Source organism: Hippocampus bargibanti, linkage group LG10, assembly GCF_051943395.1.
Source record: "Hippocampus bargibanti isolate YZ-2025 linkage group LG10, ASM5194339v1, whole genome shotgun sequence".
Taxonomy (NCBI): Eukaryota; Metazoa; Chordata; class Actinopteri; order Syngnathiformes; family Syngnathidae; genus Hippocampus; species Hippocampus bargibanti.
Genome location: NC_142743.1, coordinates 9,832,266 through 9,859,335, shown reverse-complemented (window position 1 = coordinate 9,859,335; position 27,070 = coordinate 9,832,266). Strand labels below are relative to the sequence as shown.

The window sequence follows — 27,070 nt, the reverse complement described above, 5'->3', positions numbered from 1 at the left end:
TAGGTCGCACACAATATAAACGATGAACGAGTCACCCCTACCCGATTCAACGTCCTGATTTGCGTGCGCGCACCTCACGTTTGCATGCAGGTGCGCGCACGCTTTGTCAGTCAAAGCAAGCGGGGGCCCGGCCGGACCCGCCCCCTCGGTCCTCCTCCATCCAGTCGCAAACGCCGGGGAGTGCCCAACATACACCCACCGCATCCTCCTCACCATTAACCCACCTTTTTTTTTCGGTCGAACCGGTACCAGACTACCAAAGCGACGTCTGTGCTCATTATCGGCCGTCTTGTTTCGCCTTCACCCGCCATCGGCTGCTGAACACCGGGTGGACTTTCCGGTAGGCCTCGATGCTCGAATGGTTGCGTAGTTGCTAACCCACGTTACATTTTGAAGCTTAACAATCGACAATTCTGCGTTTTGATGTGATTATGATGATTATTATTAATTCGATGGAAGGGGGAGTAGTGGTCTGATTTTGTGGAGCGGCCAGCCGTGACAGGCGCACGAAAGGCGGATGCTGATGGAGGATGTGACTCGACCTACTTAGGCGAGATCCATTAAACAGATGGCTCGGTGGGAAAGAGATCCGTGATTTACGATTCCCAAACAGGGTCTCGGGCGGCCGCATCCGGCTTTATAAACCGCATCCCGGCAGGGTGGGGCACGTAAGGAGAAGAGAGGCTCGCAGAAGTGAGTGTTTGAGTCATATTTGGGTCGAAAATAGGCGTTTAACCTCGGGCTAACTTTTGCTTCCTCAGAAGTGCATGTGAAGGAGAACCAGGGTTGTTATGGTGAGCGAAAATTCACGAAATAAAAAACAAAAATTGAAAAAAAAAATATATATCATAAATTATATATAGTTGAAGAAATGAAATTAAAACAAGTACTCTAAAAAAAGAACAAATGTCTTGTAAGACGACAAACTGGACTTAAAATCTAAAAAAATAGTGTTCCATTTGTCAATTAAGTTCAGATCTATCTATCTATCTATCTATCTATCTATCTATCTATCTATCTATCTATCTATCTATCTATCTATCTATCTATCTATCTATCTATCGAGATTTACTTTTAATGTACTTTAGTATTATTGTACAGTCATCCAAGAAAAAAATGGTGGGTAAAGGGTTGTGGTTTACTTTATTACACAATATTTATTTTAACCTTTTATAGCACGCAAAAGATACACCATGAATATGTTAAAAAAATACTAAACCTACTAAAAATCAAACAAATTTTTAATTGACAACCCCTCAAAAAAGTACTTAAAACTCAATAAAAAATACAAAAAAATTAAAATACATAATGAAAAATCCAATATCAACCTGCACATTTTGAGTATACAGTAATCCATCGTTTTTCATGACCACCCGATAGACGAAAATCCGTGAAGTAGTTATGTAGTAATAAACCACTTGATAAGACAGAAGGAGGTGCTGGGTGGGGCCTAGAAGATGCACAGCCAATCCACATGGCTGTAAACCACGAGATCCCGTGATGTCATTGGATGACGTCATCACCGAGAACCAATCAAACTACAACAATGTACAAAACCTGTCATTAAGCATTTTTTTTAATCTGAAAGTTTTTTTTTCCCAGAAAAAAAAATATGTGATGCACTGAAACTGCGATAAGTGAACTGTGAAGTAGCGAGGGATTACTGTAATCAGTTATTGATTTTTAAAAAAATGAGCATTGCTCTCAATCGATTGATCGGGTCAGTCTCCACTGTGTCTATCTGCCGCAAACAAAGAGACATGTTTCGTACTTGAAGGCCGCAGCTATTTTAAGACTACTATTGATGCCAAAACACAATAAATATTTTACATACTTTCCATCTTATCGTTCTGTAAGCGTCACGAATATCGACGATGGACGACTTAGACGTTCCCCAAATGCGGAGGGAAGTGGAATCGCTTCAGTATCAGCTGGCCATCAACAGGGAGAAGTCTTCCATCACAGTCACCGAGTGAGTGTAAACAACATCAATATTTTAGGATGTATCTTGAGAGTCTCGGATATTGTCATCGGAAATTGTGGCCAAAATATAGAGTGCACAAAATAATCATTTTTATTATTTATGAAAGACAAACCTGCACAATAGCGGGCAAAGCACAGGTGTCAAAGTCAAGGCCCGCGGGCCAAATCCGGCCCGCCACATCATTTTTTTCGCCCCGCGAAAGCAAATCAAACTTGTTAAATTCCATGATGATTGCTAAAATCTGAGCCAAAATGTCATATTTTTGGATGTCAACCACAATAAAAGTCATTATTGTTGACTTCAGATTTGAAAACGAGTTATTCATTAATTTGCTGTGAGCTCTATATGTAATATTTGAAGGGATTTAGACATTCTAATGGGTTCCCCAAATTCATAACGGCCCTCGAGAGGAATCCATAACTACAATGTGGCCCGCGGCAAAAAATGACTTTGACACCCCTGCTGTAAAGTGTCCTTGAGAGTTTTGAAAGGCGCTTATAAATGAAATGTATTATTATTATTATTGCATTTAACTCATTCACTGCCATTCCCAAATTTATTCGGGTATTGAAAATATGATGTGGAGCGCCATTCCCGAATTTGTCCGGGTTTGCTTTTTCTTGCCTAGCAGTACCAATAAAGCGCTGGTCAGACCTCTGGTAATGTTATTTCCTTCCTACGAGGGGGCAGCATTTGCCTTTCGTACAGCCACCCCTATTTCAAGCTCAGATAACTCCAGACCAATATAACTTGGGATTTAAAGGACAACCGACACCATTTTTTTATTTCCTAACTGACATCAGAAAAATGTTTTGCAACATCTGAAATACCCAAAACACGCAGGCTGATATTTTTAGTCAAATGCAAAACACAAATAAAAATGACTTAGTGTCCAAAAACTGCCACAAAATGACCTTGGAACTGGGAAAGTCCCGCCCCCAGTTCGTGACGTCACGCCTGGACGTCTTGCCTTGCTCGAGTATCAAAACAATGTGCTCACGGAGTTCAGATTCGGAGACGATACTCATCCAGTTATGAATATGATTCAAATAGTTCTGAAGAGGAAAGCATAAATGTTTGCAATCGATTAAATAAGTCCTTCCGTATTAATTCGAGTCGTCAGGACTCCAATGTAGCGTCCCAGAAAATGCACAAGATGGCGCACAAGCTCCGTTGGAAATGGGCTGATTTGTCTGCTGGGAATTTGTGAACACTTCTATATGGTGTTACCGCAATTGGTAGTCTTTGTGCGACACACAGTGATTCACCATTGCGTTATTTATGTGTTTTCCTTCTAATTTCGCCATCAACACGGATCAACATGATGTTTTCAGACCAAAAAAAGTACCCAAAATGCATTGTGTGTCGCTCGCTCAGGGGTGTCGTGACGTCACGTCAGGCATCGTCATCAACTCGAAAACAAGACTTCCTGAATATTTAGCACTATTCTTAAAACGTAAAATATAGCGACATGTCGTGGAGTATTTGTAAAATATGCTCAGTAGAAGTCATTTGAAGGGATTTTACAAATTATGGACACAATTTATCCGGAGGTGTCGGTTGTCCCTTAACTATTTTTTTCCGATGACAGAAGAGAGTCTAAGGTTTCTTACACTGCATTGAATGTTTATGTAGTCCTTAAACTCAATATTCTGTGGGTCCTGCAATTTGAGTGAAAAATGACAAAAACCCTGGCACTGGAGTGGACACATTTTTGCACATCATCTGGCAGTGAATGAGTTAATAATGCCGCCTTCAGTCGGGGGGCTTAATTCACCTCGTAATACCATCACGTCAATTCGACCGTACATCAATGCTCCCCAACAGCACATGACAAAGCCATGTGCATTATAAATATTAATCTTCTGTAAGAATATGACAAAAACATGCCCATGATTATATTTTTGCTTGTCAAACTTATAACAGTTCCACTCTATTTGAGTGGAAATAACAAAAACCCTGGCAGTGGAGTGGACATATTTTTGCACATTTTCGATGCATTTTATGGTCGCAAATCAGCGTTTTGTGCACGTTCTATGAACGCCGCTGCTACAAGTCATGTGAAGGATTGTTATTTACGCCACATATGCTCATCATAAATCAACAACCATGTATTAGTGGATTGCTACGCCGTTGCGTATGATCAGGTGTGATTGACCTAAAGTGCATATTTTTCTTCAGGTTGGTGAAGTGGATTGAGAGTTGCGTGTGCGAGGATCCTTTCCTGAACCCGGAATTGATGAGAGCAAATCCCTGGGTGGAGAAGGGGAAGTGTGTGATCCTCTGATGATCGTGAAAATATATCTTCGCACTCAATGCACGGATGCACCATGAATAATATGCGCTCACACAGTCATGCTGCACTAAACACGTACGCGCACACACACACCTACCTATGCTCTGCTATAACTATTTATTTATTTGGATTATTTGAATTCTCTTAAGACTGCTGAGTGTGTGCGTGTGTCTGTGTGTGTGAGTGCATGGCGCCGAGTAGCTTTTTAGATGTTTGTTTTTATTGGCTCTTTACACTGTCAATCAAAAATAAAGACTGTTTAGAATTTAATTGAACCAAAGCGGTAGCATACTTTTTGGTGGGGGTCAGGGAGGGCTACAGGAGTTCCCGGATGTAAACGTTGCGTCGTACAGCGTTGGACATGCCTTCGTTGAAGCGGAACCACACATCGCTGTTGCCCACCGCCTTCCCCATGGCGAGCACGGCACATTTTTGGCCTAATCGAGAGGAGTGACAGAGAGAGCATTGCTTTTAAGATTTTTAAAATCTGGGGAATAAGTAAACGACACAATAGGGGTGCCCAACAACAACAACCCCCCATTTTATGGAGGAGGGGGGTTGGGGGTCATAGATGGATAGATCAATCAATAGATAGAAAGCTAGAGAGATAGAGAGCTAGCTTGCTCTCTAGATAGATAGAGATCTAGCTAGCTACCTAGATAGAGTCTTTCTAGCTTTCTATCTGGCTAGCTAGCTTTCGATATAGCTAGCTAGCTTTCTATCTATCGATCTGTCTCGCTATCTAGCTAGATATCTTTCTATCTAGGTAAGTAGCTTTCTATCTATTGATTGATCTGTCTGTCACGCTATCGGGCTATCTATCTTTCTAGCTAGATAGCAAGCTTTCTAGCTCGCTATCTTTCTATCTAGCTCGCTAGAAAGCTCGCTATGTAGCTAGCTAGAACGATAGCGAGCTAGAAAGCTATCTAGATAGCAAGACAGACAGAGAGAAAGATAGACAAATAGATAGATCGATCAATAGATAGAAAGCTATCTAGCTGGAGAGATAGAAAGCTATCTAGCTGGAGAGATAGATAGAAAGCTAGCTAGCTAGAAAGCTCGCTATCCAGCTAGTTAGATAGAAAGACAGCTAGCTAGAAAGATAGCTAGCTAGAAAGCTAGCTAGATAGTGAGACAGACAGAAAGACAGAGATAGATAGATCGATCACTAGATAGAAAGATAGCTAGCTAGCTATGTAGATAGATAGCTAGAAAGCTAGCTAGATAGCGAGACAGACAGAGAGAGATAGACAGATAGATAGATCGATCGAAAGATAGAAAGCTAGCTAGCTATATAGAAAGCTAGCTAGCTAGATAGAAAGCTAGATAGCTAGCTAGATAGGTAGACAGATAGAAGTCTTGCAATATCACCCTGGCAGGTCTAGAATATAAATGGGAGTAGACTGTATGGTAAAATACAATCTTATTGTTTGGACATGTAGCGTGATAATAGTATTAAAAACATGGTGAAATTGGATAGTATTCATTCTCAGTAAAATTAGGGCAACCATTTTATTTTATTAAGCCCTTCCAGATGTTGTATTTTCAGATCTATAAAGCCCTTTCGTGGAACAACACAACCGAGAATAATAATTTACAATGGCAAAGCAAACCATGCCAGTCAGTGGAAACGAAAACACTTTTTTTTTTTCAGTACCTGAGTCTGAGGTTGACGGCGCCTTCGTCTGTTTGGGTGCAACGGGGCGACCGAAAAAGTCCATCGCTTGCTGTTAGGATGCAAGAGCATTGGGAAGTTTACATTTTTGCCATCATTTGTGTGAACTCGGTCAGAAGCCACGAGTCAGAAATGGCCTCATTTAAGGTCAAGAAATACTTGGTCTTCATTAGCCTCATTTAACAGTCTCACCATGTGGGACTTCATCCCGGTTGTGTCAATTTGTCCTCATTTCTATTTAAAAATGACAGCAGTTGTAGTCACGAGCACCGCCTGTGGGCAGCACAGGAAACTCGCACATTGGGACTCAACACGCAAGAGACATATGTTTCTGGTGTATAAGGCGCACCACCCCAATTAATGTTATATTTTCTAACTTTTTCCATACATAAGGCGCACCGCCCACTAAGGCGCAGCTTCAATGAATGACAAAAGTTTTCCAAATACATTGATACCTCAGTTTACAAACCCCTTGGCTTACGAACTTTTCGGTTTACGAACGTTAAATTTATGAAAATTTTACCTTGGCAAATGAACTTTTTTCGGGATACGTGATTGGTCATGAACGCAGCAGTTACGGGATGGGGGTTACAGACAGAGAGAGAGTGAGGCCGTTAAACCTTAAAGGACAACCGACGTCTCCGGACAAGTTGTGTCCATAATTTGTAAAATGGCTTCGAATGACTTCTACTGAGCGTATTTTAATAAGATTCCACAGCATATAACGATATTTTACGTTTTAAGACTCGCGCTGAATATTCAGGAAGTCTTGTTTTTGAGTTGGTGACGAGTCCGTACGTGACGTCACTTAAGGACCGCCCCCTGAAAAAAGACGCATTATAGCGATCCTTCCATCACGTCAATGTATTTTGCTGTACTGTTTGGTTTGAAAACCTTGTGTTGCACCCAAAAGCCACTAGAAGAGGGCATCCAAGCTCCATGGAAGGAATTTAGCAGCCTGTGGAAACGGGCTGATTCATTCCTCACAACAGCGGTGGCCATTTTTGGGTGCGACATTCCCCCCCGCCCGTTTGCATCAAAATGACACGGAATAAATTCTTTAATCGATTGCAAACATGTATGCTTTCCTCTTCAGAACTATTTGAATCATATTCATAACTGGATGTGTCACAAGAAAGCATATTCTCCGAATCTGAAGCCATTGTTTTTATTCTCCAGCAATGCAAGACGTCTGCGTGACGTCACGAACTGGGGGCGGGACTTTCTGACAATGCCCAATTCGCAGCTCAATTTTTTTTGCAGATTTTGGACACTTTAAGTCATTTTTATTGGTGTTTTGCATTTGAATAAAAAATATCATACTGCGTGTTTTGGGTATTTTGGATGCTATAAAACGTTTTTCTATTGTCAGTTAAGAAACAAAAAAGTGACATCGGTTGTCTTTTAAAGAGACAGGCAGACGACAGAGAGAGAATGAGCAAATGGATAGAAAACAGCAACATTTGGAATCGTTTCAACTTTGATAGTTCAAAGGCAGAGTGTAGACTCCAAGGTTAAAATATCCCATCAATCAGGCTCCACAAATAACCCGCACAAGCCATGTGTACACCTGACGCAAAAAGCTATCAACCCAGCTAAACAGAACACAATTGATGAGGAATTAGATACATTTTATCGCAGAGAAAGCACCTACAAGGGATGATTCCTCAAGATGGTGAAAGAAGGTTACGTTCCTCATCAAGTGTTTAATGCTGAGGAAACCGGCCACTCATTTCCATCAAGCCATCAACAACACAGCACAAAGGTAACTAAAACGACTTTATTATACTGTACGGTTTATTTCTTTAATTCTAATACCATAGCACATTTATTATAGATAAAATAAGATATATTTTGTGTATTTTTAAGGCTTAGAAAATTAGAAAGTAGAAAATTATGTTTCATGGGGATCTGGGAATGGATTATTCTCATTTTAATGGTTTCCAATGGGAAATTAATTTTTGGGATACACAATTTTCGACTGACACACCCTGTCTGGGCACCAATTAAGTTCGTAAGCCAAGGTATCACTGTATAATATTATAAAAATATAACTGTTTTCCTAATATAAGGCACACTACATTATAAGGCACTACAGTAGAGGCTGGGGGTACGCAATACTTTTTCTCCAGGGGGAAATGGCTGCTGACAGTAGTTGCGAGAACTGTTGTGGCTCAATGTGACTTCATAAATAAGGCACACCTGCATATTCAGCACAGGGTCATCTTTTGAAGAAAATCAAGGCTTTTGGGTGCACCTTATACACTGGAAAATACAGTATGTAAAATATCTCATCATCACTGTCGAAGACTTCCTAATAATAGACCTTTACTGAATAGTCAGTTTAAAGTGAATGGTCATTTTTTTAATATTTGCTATGAGTATATGCTTTTGAAATTTATTTTCATTACCTCCCTTTTATTTTATAGGTTATAACACACACACACACACACGCACACACACGCACACACACACACACACACACACACACACACACACACACACACGAAAAAAAAAGCAAATAAGTAGACTAGGTGTCTCACCCTGGGCTCCACTGTGGTCTGCTTGACAATGTTTTCCAACCTTTGATGATGATTCCTGTTTGGTTTGCGAGCAGCGCTTGGTTTCTCTGCTTCTTTCTGCATAAAACACAAAAAAATAAAATAAAAATGAGAGAACTAGTAACTACGTTCTGACAAGTGAATACGAATAACGTAACAATCAGGGCCTAATCGATTAATCAGTTCCAGCCAATGTCATTGGCCAATATTGAGTGGTAAGAGGGAAAAAAAATTCAGCTTTTAGAGGCAGACTGGATTTCATGATAACAATATATTATAATCAAAAAGAGACACAACATTTCTATATCGGTCACACAACTACAAAAAAAAAAAAAAATCACCACTACGGGGTTCCGCTGCAACGAAAGCTGTTCCGCCCTCCTCATCTTCTCCTGCTCCATTTCCCTGCTGATGGTTTGTTTGGCCTGATAGGTCAACTGGCGGCGCAGAGGCAAGCCCGAGAACCTCACCACTTCCTCCACACGTCTACGGACACATGTAAACAACTATAGTACACAAAGCTGGAGTGGGGGGGCACTGCGTGTAGTTTAATCTCGAGAGGAGAATAAATGTCCCGTTTTGCATGCTTTAAATTATACATCTAAAATCAAAGCTAGATTTAATCATTCTATAAAAAGATAATCCTCTTAGCAATGATTTTCATCCCTCAACCTCAGCACGTACTCAATGCATTGCCTATAAATACCCCAAAATTAATTTGTTTGATGGTGTGTTATTTAGTGCACATTTTATAAACCAACAGAATCACTGCCATGTTCGGGTTACTTTCATGCCACATCATCCAAAAGCGCTTAAAGGACAACCGACGCTTCCGGACAAGTTGTGTCCATAATTTGTAAAATCACTTCAAATGACTTCTACTGAGCGTATTTTACAAAGATTCCACGGCATATAGCTATATTTTAAGTTTTCAGACTCGCGCTGAATATTCCGGAAGTCTTGTTTTCGAGTTGATGACGATGCCTGACGTGACGTCACGTCTGGAACGCCCCTGACCGAGAAAGCGACACATAATGCATTCTGGGTACTTTGTTTGCTCTGAACACTTTGTGTTGATGGCGAAATTAGAAGCAAAATACATAAATAACACGATGGTGAATCATTGTGTGTTGCACCAAGACTACTATTTGATACGAGCTGACACAAATTCCCAGATGACAAATCAGCCCATTTCCAACGTAGCTTGTCCGCCATCTTGTGCATTTTCTGGGTGCTACATTGGAGTCCAGGCGCCTCAAAATGAGACAGAAGGACTTCTGTAATTGATTGCAAAGATTTATGCTTTCCTCTTCTGAACTATTTGAATCATTTTCATAACTGGATGAGTAACAAGAAAACATCTTCTCCGAATCTGAAGCCATTGTTTTGATTCTCGAGCAAGGCAAGGCGTCTTGGCGTGACGTCACGAACAAGGGGGCGGGACCTTCTGAATCTGAAACTTTCTGAGGTCATTTTGAAGTAGTTTTGGGACACTTTAAGTCATTTTCATTAGGTGTTTTGCATTTGACTAAAAATATCAGCCTGCATGTTTTGGGTATTTTAGATGCTATAAAAGGTTTTTCTGATGTCAGTTAGGAAACAAAAAAAAATGGTTTCGGTTGTCCTTTAAGGGTAAGAACTAAGTGGCCCAACGTTGGCCTTCAGAGTTTACAGGCAGACAGCAGAATCCTTTGGTCCAAAAACTGTCCAGGACCTGAAGGAACAAAGCATCCCCAGATGATAACGTGTGAGTGTGTGTGTGTGTCTGTCTCCTCCAACATTATTATACTCAACGAAAGATAACAAAATACGAATTGAAATTTTAGTCAACAAAACAAAAAAAGGAGTGAAAATCTGCTTGAAAATCTACAAAAAGTGAAAATATCCATTGGTTTTTCAGTTATGTTCTTACATAATCAAGGTTTCTTTTTAATGTATTTATGTTGCCATTGTACGACCAAACCTAAAGTTTGAACATGCATTTGGGAGTTTATTAACACCGACTGTTTTTAGCTTACATTCCACAAAAACGCCATAAAAATAAATTTCCGAAATTGACTGCCAGACAATGTGTAAAAATGAAGTCACTCCTCTGCCAGGGTTTTTGTCATTTTCACTCGAATTCAAGGCCCCACAGAATATTAAGTTTTAGGACTACATGAACATTCAATGCAGCGTAAGGAACTTTAGACTCTCTTCTTTCATCAGAAAAAAAGAGTTAAATCCTAAGTTATATGGGTCTGGAGTAAATAAATTCGGGAATGGAAGTGAATGAGTTAAACAATTAAAACTAACACTGAAACAAAGACAAACTACAAAAAGCTTCTTGAACAGAAAAAGTGTCAAAACTAACACTTACATAATATAATAAACACAATAAAATAAACACTACTTTGTAAATGCAATTTACTCATTCACTGCCATTTACAAATTTATTCAGGAATTGAAAATATGACGTAGAGCACCATTCCCGAATTTGTTTGGCAATGTTTTCTCCCTTCCACAAGGGGGCAGCATTTCCCCTTTGTTTCAGCTTCAGCTGTTGTTAAAGCGCTATACAGTATAAACCAATGTTGAGTGAACGCTGGCGCGTGTGGCAGCCACACGCTGCTCACCTGCAGAAAAAATATCCTGTGACTGTAAAGTGACCTTGAGAGTTTTGAAAGGCGCTTATAAATTAAATGTATTATTATGACCATGATTATGCTTATGATTATGAGCATGATTATAATTATGATCATGATCATCATTATTATTATTATTATTATTATTATTATTATTATATGTATGTATTGCATTGTATTTTGGACAGACGCCTTCATTTAAAGCTCATACAACTCCGGACCGATATATAATGTAGGAATGAACTCTTTTTTCCTGATGAAAGAAGAGAGTCTAACTAAGATTTCTTACGCTGCATTGAATGTTTATGTAGTCCTAAAACTCAATATTCTGTGGGTCCTGGAATTTGAGTGACAATGACAAAAACCCTGGCACTGGAGAGGACACATTTTTGCATGTCTGGCTTTGAATGAGTTAAAAGGCCAAAACTACTTTGACCCTGTTGTGTACTTACGGCTCCAGGAGGTATGTGTACTGTCCCTCTGGTGTGCGGTCCTGCCGGTAAGAGAGGTTGTACGCCAACATGGTGTCGATCAACTCGCACATTTGCTCCTTTTCTCGACGACTGAAAAGCTGCGGGTTCACCTGGAGGAAAAGGAAGATTTTATTGAGCCTTATTTGTCACGGGGAATGACTTTGGGAAGCTTCAGGGGTATACGAACAGGCCGTAGCTTGGGAGAGATAATGTCAAGGAGCAACGTGAGAATGTCCAAGGTGAGGTTGAGATGGCTGATCCTGGTTCTGATGCTGGCCGGAACGTCAGACAACATGGTGGACAGGGCGTTCCTGCAGCTCTGCAGATGACTGCTTGCCTACGGAGGACAGCACAGCAATTCACGGAACAATGTGGCAATTAAAATAAATGTACAATTACAATAAGCAAGGGTTCTCAAACCTTTTCTAATCAAGTTAAAAAGTGTCTCCAAGTGCCTCAATCATGATATAAAATAAACAACAACCGACTGGGGTCGAGGATTGAACCTTGAGGAACACCACAATCCAATCCATACATTTCTGACATTGGGGTTATTTTATAAAGCGGGTTTCCAGCCATCCATCCGTTTTCCGTACCGCTGACTCCTCGTTAGGGTTTCGAGGGGTGCTGGAGCCTATGCCAGCCGTCTTCAGGCATGAGGCAGGGGACAGCCTGAACCGGTTACCAGCCAATCGCAAGGCACACAGAGACAAACAATCATCCGCGCTCACGCTCACACAAAGTGACAATTTGGAGTGTTCAATCAGTCTGCCATGCATGTTTTTGGAATGTGGGAGGAAACCGGAGGACCCGTAGAAAACGCACGCGGGCCCGGGGAGAACATTCAAACTCCGCACAGGGAGGCTGGACTGGGTCTTGAACTTACGATCTCAGCACTGCAAAGTCGGCGTGCTAACCACTTGACTACTGGTTGAGTTTGAAAATCTTAAAACAGTTTTGAAGTAAACATCCAAAAACTGAGATTCACCTCCTGGTGGCTGTGCGGGTAGCTGATGCGCGGGACGTGCGGGTGGGCGAACAGAAAGTGATAAGCGACGGACAGGAATGGCAGGTACTTCATGAGAGTAAAGTTCTGCCCGTGCATGATGACTTGGTTGAGCCGGTCGGAAAAAACCATCCAGTCCAGGGCGTCGCACACATTCTGCAGGTTGGGATCTCGTACTCTCATTGAGAGGTAGTTGTCGTACAAACCCTGCGGAAAGGAGAGTTGATTGATCTCAAGATTCGATTGGTCCTTAAAAAAAAATATATATATATATATATATATATATATATATATATATATATATATATATATATATATATATATATATATATATATATTAATAAAACATTTACTACCTGAGAAATTTTCTCATATTCTCCACTCGATAAGGCCAAGTCAAGAATGTGCTGGAATCTCGGACTGCTGCCTCCTGAATTGGCGACTTCCTCAAAGCGCTCACCAATACGTTTCCTAAAGAAGTTACGAAGAAACTTGAAACCCTATTCAATTAACGGCGATTGATTTTGTCATTTGCCCTGAGCAACAAAATAGAGGTGGGGAAAGATGTCTTTTGCGAAACAAATACCGTATTTTCTGGATTACCTTTAACGAATGACATATTAAAAACCCTTTTCCATACATAGGGTGCACCGCATTATAAGGGGCACCTTGCCATACAGTGATACCTCAGCTCACGAATTTAACTGGTTCCCAGAAAGTGTGTGTAATGCGAAAAGTTTGTCTGCCGAACATTTATTTCCCATAAGAAACCATTAAAAATGAGAATAATCCGTACCCAGGTCCCCATAAAACATAATTTTCTTCTAAGTAAGCCTTAAAACTACACAAAATATACCTTATTTTATGTATAATAAATATGCTATTGTATTGTAATTAAAGAAACAAACTGTACTTTATAATAAAGTTGTTTTATTTACCTTTGTGATGGTCGATGTAGTTGCCTCATGATGATATCCGAGTGAAGTTGTCGTGCTTTCTCGGCGGTAATACCCTCACTCACACGGTCCCCTGCTCGCTGGTTTTCATTAATCCAAATCAACAGAAGTTTTTCAACCTCTTCTATTGCCTGAGACCGTTGATTAGACAACACAGAAACACCCTTAGCCACACGTAGCAATGGTCGACTTCGCATACAGGTACTGGGATGATAAGTCACACAAACGCACACGTTTTTCGATTATCTCCTTCTTCTGCTCGACCGTAATTTTCTTTTGTCCACTTCGGCTTAACACTAGCCTGTGGTGGGGTCCTTTTCTGTCCCATAATAGCAAAAGTACTCCACTCGATAACAAACTACGTCAGCATTCAAAGAAAGGGGGTGACGAAAACAAGTCCACCAGCCACTGCGGCGCTGTTCGACCGTGTGGTTTGGTGTTCATCTGCCGAAAACTAGTCCGCCAGCCACCGTCGCGCTGTGTGGTTTAGCTCGTCCGCCGAAAAATAGTTTGTCTGCCAAGATTATATGCCAGCGAATTTAATGTCCGTGAGGCGAAAAGTTCATGAGCTAAATCGTTCGTAAACTGAGGTATCACTGTATTTTAAAACATTTTCCATACATAAGGTGCACCGAATTATGAGGCGTGGTCAGCTTTTGAAAACATAAGTAAGTAATTCATACTTATTTTCGACATGACTTAATTCATTCGTTGAAAAGCATGACGTGGAGCGTCATTCCAGAATTTGTTCGGGATTTTTTTTTCTTGCGGGGTTGTATTTTGTACAGCTGCCCCCATTTCAAGCTCAAATAACTCCAGACCCATATAACTTTGGAATTAACTCTTTTAATGTTGAAAGAAGCGAGTCTAAGGTTTCTTAACGCTGCATTGAATGTTTATGTAGTCCTAAAACCCAATATTCTGTGGGTCCTGCAATTGGAGTGAAAATGACAACAACCCTGGCACTAGAGTGGACGCATATTTGCACATCGTCTGGCAGTGAATGAGTGAAAATTGAGTGAATGTACCGTTTAGCGCGTGGCAACTGGAAAATCTCTTGCCACAAATGGAACAATCCCTTGTTTTGGTCCTTCTGACCCACAGACACACATTGGATGATTCTGGAATTGAGCTGCTTGTGGCCTCGACCAAAAAGGAACTGCCAAAAATAAATCAGGAAATAAGAAGATAGTGGTGTCTTGATTTGTGATTTTTTTTTTCTGTGACTACGCTTGCATCTCAAACCCTCCCCCCCGAAATGAATAAAAATATCATTCATCCTTTCTAGCTACCCCAAAAAAGACCAGCAAATATATTTGTAATATGCTTTCAAAAATACATATATGAAACCAAACAAGAGTATTGAAGTTATGGTAAAAAGCGAATAACATAAATAAATTGTAGAGAATTAACTCATTCACGAATTTATTCGGAAATTGAAAATATGACGTAGAGCGCCATTCTCGAATTTGTTTGGGTTTTGTTTTTTTTTTCTTGTTTGGGTGGCGATAAAGCGCTGGCCATGGACTTTGGCAATGTTTTTCCCTCCCACAAGGGGGCGGCATTTGTCTTTTTTTTCATGTAAGCGCTTTGTTCCAGCTTCAACTTTTGTTAAAACGCTATATAAACCAATATGTATGTACTGCATTGCATTTTGGATAGCCGCCCTCATTTCAAGCTCATATAACTCCAGACCCATATAATATAGGAACTAACTTTTTTTTCTGAATGACAGAAGAAAGTCTAAGGTTTCTTACGCTGCATTGAATTTATTGTATAGTTCTAAATCTCAATATTCTGTGGGTCCTGGAATTTGAGTGACAAAACATCAACATTTGCGTAAGGAATTCTGCATTCTGTTAAATTTCCTTCGCCCCAAAAAAAGAATCCAGAGTCGACCTACAAATGCAACGGCGACCTACAAAAGCGCATACATCTCAGTAATGACACCCATGACATCGTACCTGAAGCGTATTGATGCAAGATCTGATGTCGTTGTCCGTTTTCTCACACAGTAACATCAGCGTCCCCGTGTCTGCCCTCATCCCGTGACGGAGAGAGATCTACCCGGATACAAATGTGTTGTTCAGTTTTTTTCTTAAATGGGTTAGGCTACTTTCTGGGTGTGCATTTAGCGTGTACCTCTGCTAGTCTCTGAGCCAGGCGGGACGGTTGAGTCTGGGGGAACGTTAGGAGAAAGGCCTGCTGCCTCAGAGGTCTGAGAGCTGGAACGTAACTGATGGGCGAGAAAAATAAAAATGAGTAAAAGAGGTTTGTTTTGCTAAGCTTGTGTTTGAATTTAAGAAATAAAAAATAATTTACAGGTCGTTACAGATGCAAATGATAGGTCGCAGGAGAATGGATTCTTTCTTCTTTTTTTTCTTAGCGGACTCGGCGACTGCCTCGCCGCTGTGTCCGTCTTTACGGTTCAGGGTTGTTAACAGGATGTTGATGGCAGCCTATGCAGAAACATAAAATACAGTAAAGTCTCGTTATATCGATATTCTCGGGAGTCGGAAAAAATATCCATATAACCGGACTATCGATATATCCGATCCTGCGGGCATGTAATTTTCTCCTTGAGTTCATAGAAATAGTATTGTAATAAGCAGTACTATCGATATAACCGATATCGATATAACGAGATTACTGTACATGCAAGATTTTGCTTTATATTAGCTGTCTGGCTGGCTGGCTATCTATTAGTTCTATGGCTGTCTAGCTAGCCAGCTAGCTGTCCAGCTGGCTATCTATTAGGTATATGGCTGTCTAGCTAGCTAGCTAGCTAGTAGTCTATCTATTATAATAATAATAATACATTTAATTTATAAGCGCCTTTCAAAACTCTCAAGGACACTTTGCAGTCACAGGATATTTATTCTGCGGGTGAGTAGCAGGAGCCACACGCGTCAGCGTGTTAGCTATCTATTGGCTATATATTAGCTAGCTAGCTTTCTATCTATTTGAGTTACATCAGGGTTGAGTGAACGCTGGCGTGTGTGTCTGCTGCTGCTCACCCACAAAAAAACTTATCCTGGGACTGAAAAGTGACCTTGAGAGTTTTGAAAGGCGCTTATAAATGAAATGTATTATTATTATTATTTCTTTTGTTTTCGACTGACAAAGAGAATAGCACCAGGGATGCATCTGGGAAATTTAAAAAGAGGGCCAGTTGGCCCCATTGTGTATGAAAAGGGGGCCAATTGTATTTTATTTTTGACTTCAAGACGGCGCCGCGAGAGTGGCTGCCTTTCCAGTAGCTCATGTATTTTGTTTTCCTACTTTCATTCCTTTCATAACTTTGCTGCTGTATAATGTAAATTTCTCCACTGCGAGACTAATAAAGGCAAATCCAATCCAATCCAAATTCTAAAATCGATTTAATAGGATTGCCGAAGTTTACAAAACTGATTGAAATAAACCAAAATACATTCATTGGAGCATGATATTTCTAAATTGGAAAAAAAAAAAAAAAACATTATTTGACTAAAATCTATTTTTCTAATACAGTAAAGTCTCGTTATATCGATATTCAAGGGAGTCCGAAAAAATATCGATATAACCGGGACTATCGATATATCCGACCCTGTTTGCATGTAATTTTCTCCGTGCGTGCATAGAAATAGTATCGATATAACCGGGACTATCGATTTATCCGATATCGATATAACGAGACTTTACTGTATATAAACAATTTTAATTAAAGTAAAATAATGTATTCATACATAAAATAAACAAACTTTTTCATTACTATAATAATAATAATACATTTAATTTAAAAGCACCTTTCAAAGTACCTGAGGACACTTTACAATTCAAAGAACAATAAACACCAGAACAATAAACCCATAAATTAAATGATAAATAATACAAGAGCTGATTAAGCTAAACTGTGAATGAAATTTCACTACACAATCAATTTCCGTGCTATTTTCATATTCTACAGTATTACAGAAAAGACAGACGACAGACTTCGCATTCTATTTCTTACTTGTGACTACTTTAACAAATTTCTTTGCTTTTAAGATTTCCAACGTGCTGCAACAGCTCTGAAATGACTCCCATTAGCCACTAAATTCGAATCATTAACAGCAGTTTGCTGAAACGAATTGTCACTACGCTCCATTGTTTCTTAAAAAATGAAAATATGTTGGCTTGCTGCTTGTTTTTAATGTCTTTTAGAGTTTAAATTCTGTTTTCGCGCTCCATATTGCAACCATCCATGGCGATGTTGTTCGATGTAAATACTGCAATGCACCATGGGTAAATGAATATTCGATTATCTCTTTCGGCAGTTTCCGGAGAATCACGACGAAAGGTAAAACCTTTGAAGGACAACGAAAAGTTTTCAATTGCTGTTGAACTAAATTTGTTTCTTTAGCTATTTTAATAAAAGTATGTCACATGTAGCGCGGATCATGTAGCAATATGCGCTAAACGCAATAGGCGTGCGCCGGTGCTGGCGCGGTGAAGATACAAAGTTTTGCCAGTGGCTGTGCATAAATGGCACAGATGCATCCCTGTAGCATGTGTTCAAATCACGTACTGTCGGGGCGCCGTCAATTTCGTCGATAATGAGGCAATTTGGTCTCTCGTTGGCTCCTAAAACGGACTTCATCTGCGTCGCCGTGTCGATGCGTTTTTGGAACACCTCTGCACTGCGATCGTCACTGCACAACAACAACAACAACCAAAGTCAGAAAAGAAAGATGACTCTCAAGTTAAGCGTTGGCACCGAATGCCTGCGTCTCAAACCTGGCGTTGATTTCCACGATATTGTAACCGGCATGCTTTGCAATAACATGAGCCAAGGTGGTTTTCCCCAAACCCGGAGGACCGGATAACAATGCCACCTAAGAGAGAGAAAGCATCAGTTATTGGAATTCCTGATTTCATGAAACATGTGTGCAAACAAAGATGGTAATTAACTCATTCACTGCCATTCCCAAATGTTATTCGGGAATTGAAAAATCATGATTTTTGTTCGGGTTTTGGTTTTTCTTGAGTGGGGGTGCCGATAAAGTGCTGGTCAGACCTCTGGCAATATTTTTCCCTGCCACGAGGGGGCAGCATTTGCCTTTAGTATAGCCACCCCCATTTCAAGCTGAGATAACTCCAGACCCATATAAATTATTATTATTAATAATAATAATAATAATAATAATAATAAATTTAAGTTATAAGCGCCTTTCAAAAGTCCCAAGGTCACTTTACAGTCAAGGGATTATTTTTTTCTGCGGGTGAGCAGCGGCAGCCAAACGAGCCAGGCTTCACTCAACCAGGAAGTGTACACCACTAACTCAAATATAAAATGTGTCATCAGCACATTAATAATAATAATAATAATAATAATAATAATAATAATAATAATAATAATAATAATAATAATAATAATAATAATCATTTCTAAGCGTGTTTCAAAACTCTCAAGGACACTTTACAGTCACTGGATTTTATTTTTTTGTGCGGGTGAGCAGTGGCAGCCAATCGCGCCGGAGTTCACTCTACCCGGAAGTATTAACATTGAAATAAAGTAAAACGACTCACCATTTGAACTCACATATAAAATGATCATCGACACAATATGCATCAGTCGGTTCTTTTTTCCGTTTAAGTAATTTTGACCTAGTTGATTTAAACATTTTACGATGCATTTAAGTAGAAAAATAGATGTGTTTTTCTACATATTAATGTATTTTTTAAATAAATATTTCTTATTAATCCCTAGATTAGACACTCAATAATGGGTACCAACCAGACAAAAGAGTAAAATCTAATCCATAGTTTTTTTCCATAGTTAGGAATTTCCATAGTTAGGAATTAACTGTTTTTCTGATGAAAGAAGAGAGTCTCAGATTTCTTACGCTCCATTGAATGTTTATATAGTTCTAAAACGCAATATTCTGTGGGACCTGCAATTTGAGTGAAAATGCCAAAAACCCTAGCACTGGAGTAGACACATTTTTGCACATCGTCAGTGAATGCGTTAAGTTTCGGAGCTAAACAGATTCCAACCCATTCAAAATTTAGAATTACGCCTTACTCACCAAAAATGCGTTGGTTTCAACAAGCATATTAGAAGTAGATATAAAGGGTGCTGTAATTCCCTTTTTTCATTCATTTCAATTGGGATGTTAGATAAATCTGTTCATGTTTTTTTTTTAATACAGATGTTCCCCTACTTACAAACATTCGAGTTACAAACAATGGTACACACCAACATTTTTGCAGGTATGTAGTAAAATGTGCCCAAGTGCGTAAACGCATCTCCAGAATGCTAAGAACTTTGGCATTTTTATTGTTAAATATCGTTCGACCATCTCTCTTGTGTCTCTCTCTTGTCTCTCTCTCTAACATATGTAGTATTCTCTCCAGTTGTCCATGTACATATCTTTATAGAGCATATATTTCATTAAAAGTTTTTTTTTCAGTACAAAGAAATACAGTTTACTTATATAAGCCTTAAACATACATTCCATACAAAATATAGCACTGAAGCAACTTACGGACAAATTCAACTTACAAACGACCACTCGGAACGTATCTCGTTCGTAAGTTGGGGAGCGTCTGTACTATTTTCTTACCTTAAATTTGGGCCGTTTATATGCATCCAATTCCGCCTCCAATATCTCCTCAGTCATCTCCATCTTGCTCTTGAAGCGATTTGGATTCGGATTGGCTTGATCGGGTCTGAATGAAGTCTGCACGGCTGCTTGTCTGTCGCGCCGCACCGGGCGAGAGACTCGTTCTTTACCGAAAACCACAGTGTCCCACAGCTTTAGCCATTTCAGCAGACAACGGTTGGTAAACTAAAAAAAAAACAAACAAAAAAAACGATTTGTCATTTATAGGCTTAAAGGGCAACCAACGTCACTTTTTTGTTTTTTAACTGACATCAGAAAAACGTTTTATAGCATCTAAAATACCCAAAACACACAGTATGATATTTTTAGTCAAATGCAAAACACCAATAAAAATGACTTAGTGTCCAAAAACTACTTCAAATTGAACCCGGAAGTGGCCAGTTTCAAAAGGTCCCGCCCCCATGTTTGTGGTGTCACGCCAAGATGTCTTGCCTTGCTCGAGAATCACAACAATGGCTTCAGATTCGGAGAATATGCTTTCTTGTTACTTGTCCAATTATGAATATGATTCAAATAGTTCTGAAGAGGAAAGCATACATCTTTGCAATCGATTAAAGAATTTATTCAGTGCCATTTTGAGGTATCTGGGGGCGGGAAATGTAGCACAAAAAGAGGCAGAAAATGGCGACAAAGCTCCTGTAAGGAATTAATCAGCCCGTTTCCACAGGCTGATTAATCCTTACATGGAGCTTTGTCGCCCTCTTCTGGTGCTACACGACGTTTTCAGACCAGCCAAGTACAGCCAAATGCATTGATGTGATGGAAGGACTGCTACAATGTGTCCTTTCCCGTGTGTCGCTTTCTCAGTCAGGGGCGTTCCTTCAGTGACGTGACGTGAGGACTCGTCACCAACTCAAGAACAAGACTTCCGGAACATTCAGCGCGAGTCTTAAAACATAAAGTATAGCTATATGCGGTGGAATCTTTGTAAAATACGCTCAGTAGAAGTCATTTGAAGCCATTTTACAAATTATAGACACAACTTGTCCGGAGATGTCATTTGTCCTTTAAATGATGTACAGTGTGTAGGTGTCATGGACAAAACCGTACATCATCACTGAGCAGATCGGTGTAGTGCTGGGGAGAAAACCGATCAACCCAGAGTCGATAGCTTTGACCATCAGAGTCTCCCAGATCCCCCTCCTCTTCCTCCTCTCTCATTTCAGGCTCGACCAAGACGTCATTGACACCGCTGGAATATGAAACAATACGGCATTTAAATTTAATGCAGCTTGTGAAGGCAAAAAAAATAAAATAAAAAATAGGGTGATGAGGTACTTGGCCAGGAGCTCTGTGATGTGCTGCGTCTGCTCGAGACATTGCTGGCGACGCTGCGGTTTAAAAAGAAAAATCATTTGACATACAGATATAATCTTATAAAATCAACAAATATGGTTTTTCCGTTTGCAGTATTCTGGGATTTTTTTTGTATTAGTCAGACTAATATGCTGTAAGCGATATTATTGACACAATCGGTCGATTTTTATTCATCCAGTCATGAAAAGTGTGACGCGGAGCACCATTCCCAAATTTGTTCAGGTTTTTGCCGATAAAGCACTGGTCAAACCTCTGGCAATGCCTTTTGTCCATATTAGCGCTTTGTTGTTGTCAGTTGTATATAAATCAATATGCAGCGTGATCTACCGGAAACAAATTCCTTGTATGTTCTCCATTCTTGGCAATAAAGATGATTCTGATATGTATGTATTGTATCTTATTTTGTACATTTCATGCTCATGTTACTCCAGACTCATAATTTAGGAATTACAGTAAAATCTCGTTATATCGATATCGTTTATATTGATAATACTGCTTATTACGACACTATTTTCATTTCCCGTGCACATTTCTAGTCTTTTTATGTATAACGATTCGTCGTTTTTACGATAATCCGGTTACTACGGTGCTCTTTTTCATCTCCCGCCGGCCATTTTGCTATGTTTATATCGATACAAAAGATATTTACGCTGAATCGATATTTGCTTAGGGGTTTCTATACAGTACCACCATTATCGAAATCTGTATCAGTCGCTGTCGCTGTATCGGTCGCCCATTGGTCGACTTGGTCACGTGACTTGGTGACGTGAGTTTGTTACGTGAGCAGCTCCCGTGTAGCAGACGCCATTTTCATTTTCATGTCATTCATGTATTTAATTGTGTAGCATTCAGATATCTTTATCGCTTGCAACAATCACTGTTTTTTTCGTGGTTTCGGTGTGAATAGAACGGGAGGATTTTGCATTGGTTGCATTTTTGAAAAGGAATAGTCATTAAAAAAGTGTAAAGACGTTATTTTATGCACAAATTTATTATTCACTTCACTACTGTACAAAAAGCATGTTAGATACGCAATCCATGAACCCAATGATAAAATGACATGCCATATTAAAGATACCCGTTTACGTGTTGCGCCCCCCCCACCTTTAATGCAGATCGGCGCAGGACGGATATATCGACAGTACGGTTATATCGACATTTTTTTCTAACTCCCGAGAATATCGATATAACGAGACTTTACTGTACCTCCTTTTTCTGATGAAAGAATAGAGTCTAAAGTTTCTAACGCTGCATTGAATGTTTATGTAGTCCTCAAACACAATATTTTGTGGGTCCTGGAATTCGAGTGAAAATGACAAAAACCCTGGCACTAGAGTGGACACATTTTTGCACATCATCTGGAAGTGAATAATAATAATAATAATAATAATAATAATAATAATAATAATAATAATAATAATAATAATAATAATAATCCATTTAATTCATAAACGCCTTTCAAAACTCTCAAGGTCACTTTACAGTCACAGGATACATTTTTCTGTGGGTGAGCAGCGGCAGCCATACACGCTGGCGTTTACACAACCCGTAAGTAACTCAAATAGATAAAACGCTATCTAGCTAACTAGCTAGCTAGCTAGCCTGAGTTCACAATGTAATTTAATAACATTTGGAACGTGTTTTGCACATTAAGAGGTTATTCCAACCGCCAACTGTGTGCCAAGTTGTTATATCGGACTCTGTATAGTTTTACTTTGACTTCAGTCAAGGATTTGAACCCAACTTGAGACACAAGGTCTTCACTTTTTAATATCTACCACAATCAAGGGTTAACCTACTTACCCGCTCTGCCTCTTGATCTCTCAGCACATCAATTGGAACAGCTAGCAGCCCCAATGAACCCCGAGAGTCAGGTACCATTCGGCGGTTTGTCATCTAGACACACAAGATCTCATTTACTAAGAATTGGTTCCCTACGATGGAGGCATTGCACTCTGAATACTTCAGTCCACCTCCTCTGCTTCAGTGTCCTTCTGGCGGAGGTAGACACGATATCCAGAAGAGTCGGTGACAGTTACGTAGTCGCCTTCAACTGGGGGTCTTCTCAGCGCACGTGATGGTGTTGCCACGGCAGCAGGTGTTTGCAGAGGAGATTCAGGGATTGTTTCAAATCCACTGATATCGAGAGCAGGAGCTGAGGGAGACCTAGAAAGTAAAATAAGGTGTTTGATGATATATGTAGCAAAACAGGTTTACAGTACAGTAACAGACTGTGATGACGTTTTACCCTTTTTGGCGTCGCTAAAGTTGCTATTATGGATGACAGTAAAATAAAATTATAAAAATCAAATTTAATTAATGTACACATTTAAAACTGAAAACTGGCATTGGTCAGCTTGCACACTTAATGCTGATGCTGATTTTTTTTTGGGGTGTTTACAAAGATGATTAACTCATTCACTGCCAGACGTGCTAAAAAGTGTCCACTCCAGTGCCAGGGTTTTTGTCACTGCCACTCGAATTCCAGGATCCGCAGAATATTGAGTTTTAGGACTACATAAACATTCAATGCAGCGTAAGAAACCTTACTCTCTTCTTTCATCATGAGAAAGAGTTAATTCCTAAATTATATGGGTCTGTAGTTATATGAGCTTGAAATGAGGGCGGCTGTCCAAAATACAATGTACTACATACATATTGGTTTATATAGCGCTTTAACAACAGCTGAAGCTGGAACAAAGTACTAACATGGAAAAAAGGGAAATTATGCCCCTTGTGGAAGGAAAAAAAAATCACTGCCAGAGGTCTGGCTCGAGCTTTATCGGCATCCAAGCAAGAAAAAACAAAAACGAACTAATTTGGGAATGGCGCTCTACATCGTGAATGGCAGTGAATGAGTTAATGAATTACAAATGTTTAATGTGTGAAGTTTGTATGTTTCTGTAGAAAATGGATGGAAGGATATTTTTTTTTTTTTTTTTTTTTTGGGGGGGGGGGGGGGGGGGGGGGGGGGGGGGGGAGGGAGGGGGATATATATTTTTGAAAAAAATCACAATACATTTCCCGGCCAGTTCTCCTACCTCACTGTGTGAGGTGGTTCATAGTGTTCTGGAGATGACGGCGGTGTGACATCATTACACTGCGCAGAGTCAAATAGTCGCTTGACCACACTTGTGTCCTGCTTGTCACGCTTTGCCTTTGGAGCTTGTGAAGAACATAAAAAGAAATTTAATATGTGAAAAAGAGGAAGGTCAGGGTACAAATCTATCAACTACAACACAGTATTGAGCAGTGTATGTGTCATGAATACTCACTGATTTGCTTATCAAACACCTGCTGAAGTTCTATGTCGCCGTCATGATTTGAATTGCGTCTCTGACGCTTCGCAGGTTTGGTGGATCCATCTAAAAATACAATAAACAATTATAATAACAAAGTTAACGAACAATTTGGGTGTTTACAAAGGATTAGGGATGGTTCAATTTAACTTTGTGATATGCAAGACTAACCAATACCAATATTGCAGCCCCAAAGGATTGGCTGATACAGGATCTGATACTAATCGGATTATTTCTGTCACTTGAAAATTTGTGAATAATCGATGTATTTAATACAGTTGATACAACATCTAAAAACACTTTGTTCATTGTAGCATGATGCAGTGCAGTTACGAAAATAAAACCACCACTAAACCCTAGAATATAATGTACTACTAGTTATTTCTGTAAATGGATGAAGTTGACTTTGCATACTTGTGGGCCAGTAATCTCTATTATTTTCATCTGTTATGACTGTTTCATTTTGTTGTGTTGGTGTGATTTGAAGTGTTCCACAGGGTGTAGACTGGGGCGACCCCCGTTTTAGGTTAAAAACACTTGTTGGATTATCGTTGTTTTGCTTTTAAAGAATGTTTTAAGTTAATTTTTGCCTTTTCATTGGATTTTCCAATTGATTAACACAATATTCTCTCAAAGTCCAAATACCTTTAGATCGTATTGTGTTACGTTAAAACACACGAGACATATAAGTTGAAAAAAAGGCAATCCTAGGAATAAGCAGTTGACAAAGTACAAGAAAAAGCGTAAGTCTGTGAATGACAAGACGCAAAACCGGAAAAAAACAAATACCATAGATATGAATAATTTTTATACATTTCAAGAATATTCTACAGGACTGCTTGCTTGACAACATACGAGCCTAGTATATTTCCTCACTTTCCAACTGAGCCAGCGCATCCAATTCGTCAGCGAATTGCTCCTCGAAGTTGTCCTCAATCTCAAACATCTCATCATATTCATCCATGGCTGCTTCACTTCAAACCGCAGAAAATGCGCGTTCAATTTAAAAAAAATTAAATCAATGTACAACGACATAAACATCTGCGTTGACGGAATGTCATTTTCCCGGTATTTTTAAGTCGTATTTCCGGGTAGGGAAAGCTATCAGCTCAGTGATTGGTTGACTAAAGTTTCCTTTTCCGGGTTATCGTGCAATGCGAGAAAAAAAATGACATACAAAATTAGCAATGCATAAAGGGGAAGATTTTCTTCTTTCTCCAGTTGCTTTTCCACGTACGACTATATCAAAGCCACTGAATTACAAAAGTTAACGTTTACTCCAGAAATATTTTGCTCTTTTATGATAGACTGATTGACACTCACTGAAATTGTATGAACAAAAATTCACATGTAAACATTAATACTTTTAACAAGTTACAACATATTTCTATAATAAAGTATAATCTTTGTTGTAGAGCATTGTGGCTTTTTCCTGACCTGGACAAATTGAATTAACCCAATTTGAATCTGTCCACTGCAGAAAAAGAATTTAAATTTGTGTTCTTACGAAGTATAATGTTTAAAAAATATATCAATGATATTACGGCGGAAAAAAACTGGGTACAATGTTTAATTTACCTGATTTTCAAATTTCACTTGACCGAAACATGTCTTCTCGGGGACTTGTTTTCTCGGTGGTCGACTTCGCTTTTTACGAGTAGCAATATTTGTTATAATTAACATTACTGCTATTATTTAATGACGAAAAAGAATGGAAAATATCTCGAAATTATATTTAACACTTTTTACGTTTCCCGTACAAACTTTCTTGTATGCCGTACACATCTAAAAATGTTCAAAAATCGTACATAATACGGCTGGTTGACTGGTATATGACTGACAGAGGGCGCTCTTCCCAACACAGAGGTCAACCCATTTTTGTGAAGCGTTGCACTTAATCTCCATTTTCTTTTAATATACTGTACAGTCATACCAAAATAATGAGGAAAGTAAAGTTTCACGAAATAGACACCAAGTAGTTGGTTTGTAAGAACTAGGGAGATTAATACCATACAGCTCACTAACATCGATGTTGTATTTTGCTGCTGTAAATTGTGAATTTCTCCATTATGACACAAATAAAGGTTTTCCTATCTTGCCTTCTTATTTAAAAATGTTTCAAAGCCTTTTAATGAAAATTGCAACCCTTTACAAACGACAATATAGCAAGCAACATAAGCAGGGTACCATTGAACCCATTCTTGAAATGTGATATACGGCTTAAAAAATGCTGGG

General features: G+C 39.3%; 2 protein-coding genes across 2 annotated transcripts; one reads left to right on the top strand and one right to left on the bottom strand.

Annotated features, from left to right (window-relative positions):
* The first annotated feature begins 144 nt into the window (after nucleotides 1-144).
* gng13a (guanine nucleotide binding protein (G protein), gamma 13a) lies at nucleotides 145-4,497 on the top strand. Its single transcript, XM_089005998.1, has 3 exons — nucleotides 145-340; nucleotides 1,858-1,972; nucleotides 4,166-4,497. Exons 2-3 carry the CDS (start codon nucleotides 1,875-1,877, stop codon nucleotides 4,269-4,271), a joined length of 204 nt encoding a protein of 67 aa, XP_088862124.1. The 5' UTR covers nucleotides 145-340; nucleotides 1,858-1,874; the 3' UTR covers nucleotides 4,272-4,497.
* chtf18 (CTF18, chromosome transmission fidelity factor 18 homolog (S. cerevisiae)) lies at nucleotides 4,479-25,896 on the bottom strand. Its single transcript, XM_089005987.1, has 22 exons — nucleotides 25,712-25,896; nucleotides 24,812-24,901; nucleotides 24,578-24,701; nucleotides 23,510-23,702; nucleotides 23,340-23,432; nucleotides 21,498-21,550; nucleotides 21,270-21,411; nucleotides 20,160-20,384; nucleotides 18,331-18,428; nucleotides 18,122-18,245; nucleotides 15,898-16,034; nucleotides 15,718-15,811; nucleotides 15,540-15,638; nucleotides 14,604-14,734; nucleotides 12,976-13,090; nucleotides 12,602-12,826; nucleotides 11,801-11,950; nucleotides 11,593-11,723; nucleotides 8,858-9,002; nucleotides 8,499-8,594; nucleotides 5,938-6,007; nucleotides 4,479-4,717 (listed from the first exon to the last, which is right to left on the bottom strand). The coding sequence occupies exons 1-22, from the start codon at nucleotides 25,797-25,799 to the stop codon at nucleotides 4,596-4,598; spliced, it is 2,745 nt and encodes a 914-aa protein (XP_088862113.1). The 5' UTR covers nucleotides 25,800-25,896; the 3' UTR covers nucleotides 4,479-4,595.
* Between the last annotated feature and the right edge of the window lie 1,174 nt (nucleotides 25,897-27,070).

Excerpts from the sequence above, each read along its gene's own strand:
- gng13a (XM_089005998.1), top strand. The coding sequence starts at position 1,875 with ATGGACGACTTAGACGTTCCCCAAATGCGGAGGGAAGTGGAATCGCTT. Across the intron at positions 1,973-4,165 it reads TCTTCCATCACAGTCACCGA|GTTGGTGAAGTGGATTGAGA; the intron begins GTGAGTGTAAAC and ends ATTTTTCTTCAG.
- chtf18 (XM_089005987.1), bottom strand. The coding sequence starts at position 25,799 with ATGGATGAATATGATGAGATGTTTGAGATTGAGGACAACTTCGAGGAG. Across the intron at positions 20,385-21,269 it reads CCGATCTGCTCAGTGATGAT|TTTACCAACCGTTGTCTGCT; the intron begins GTACGGTTTTGT and ends TTTTTTTTTTAG. Across the intron at positions 16,035-18,121 it reads AAATTGACGGCGCCCCGACA|GCTGCCATCAACATCCTGTT; the intron begins GTACGTGATTTG and ends GTTTCTGCATAG.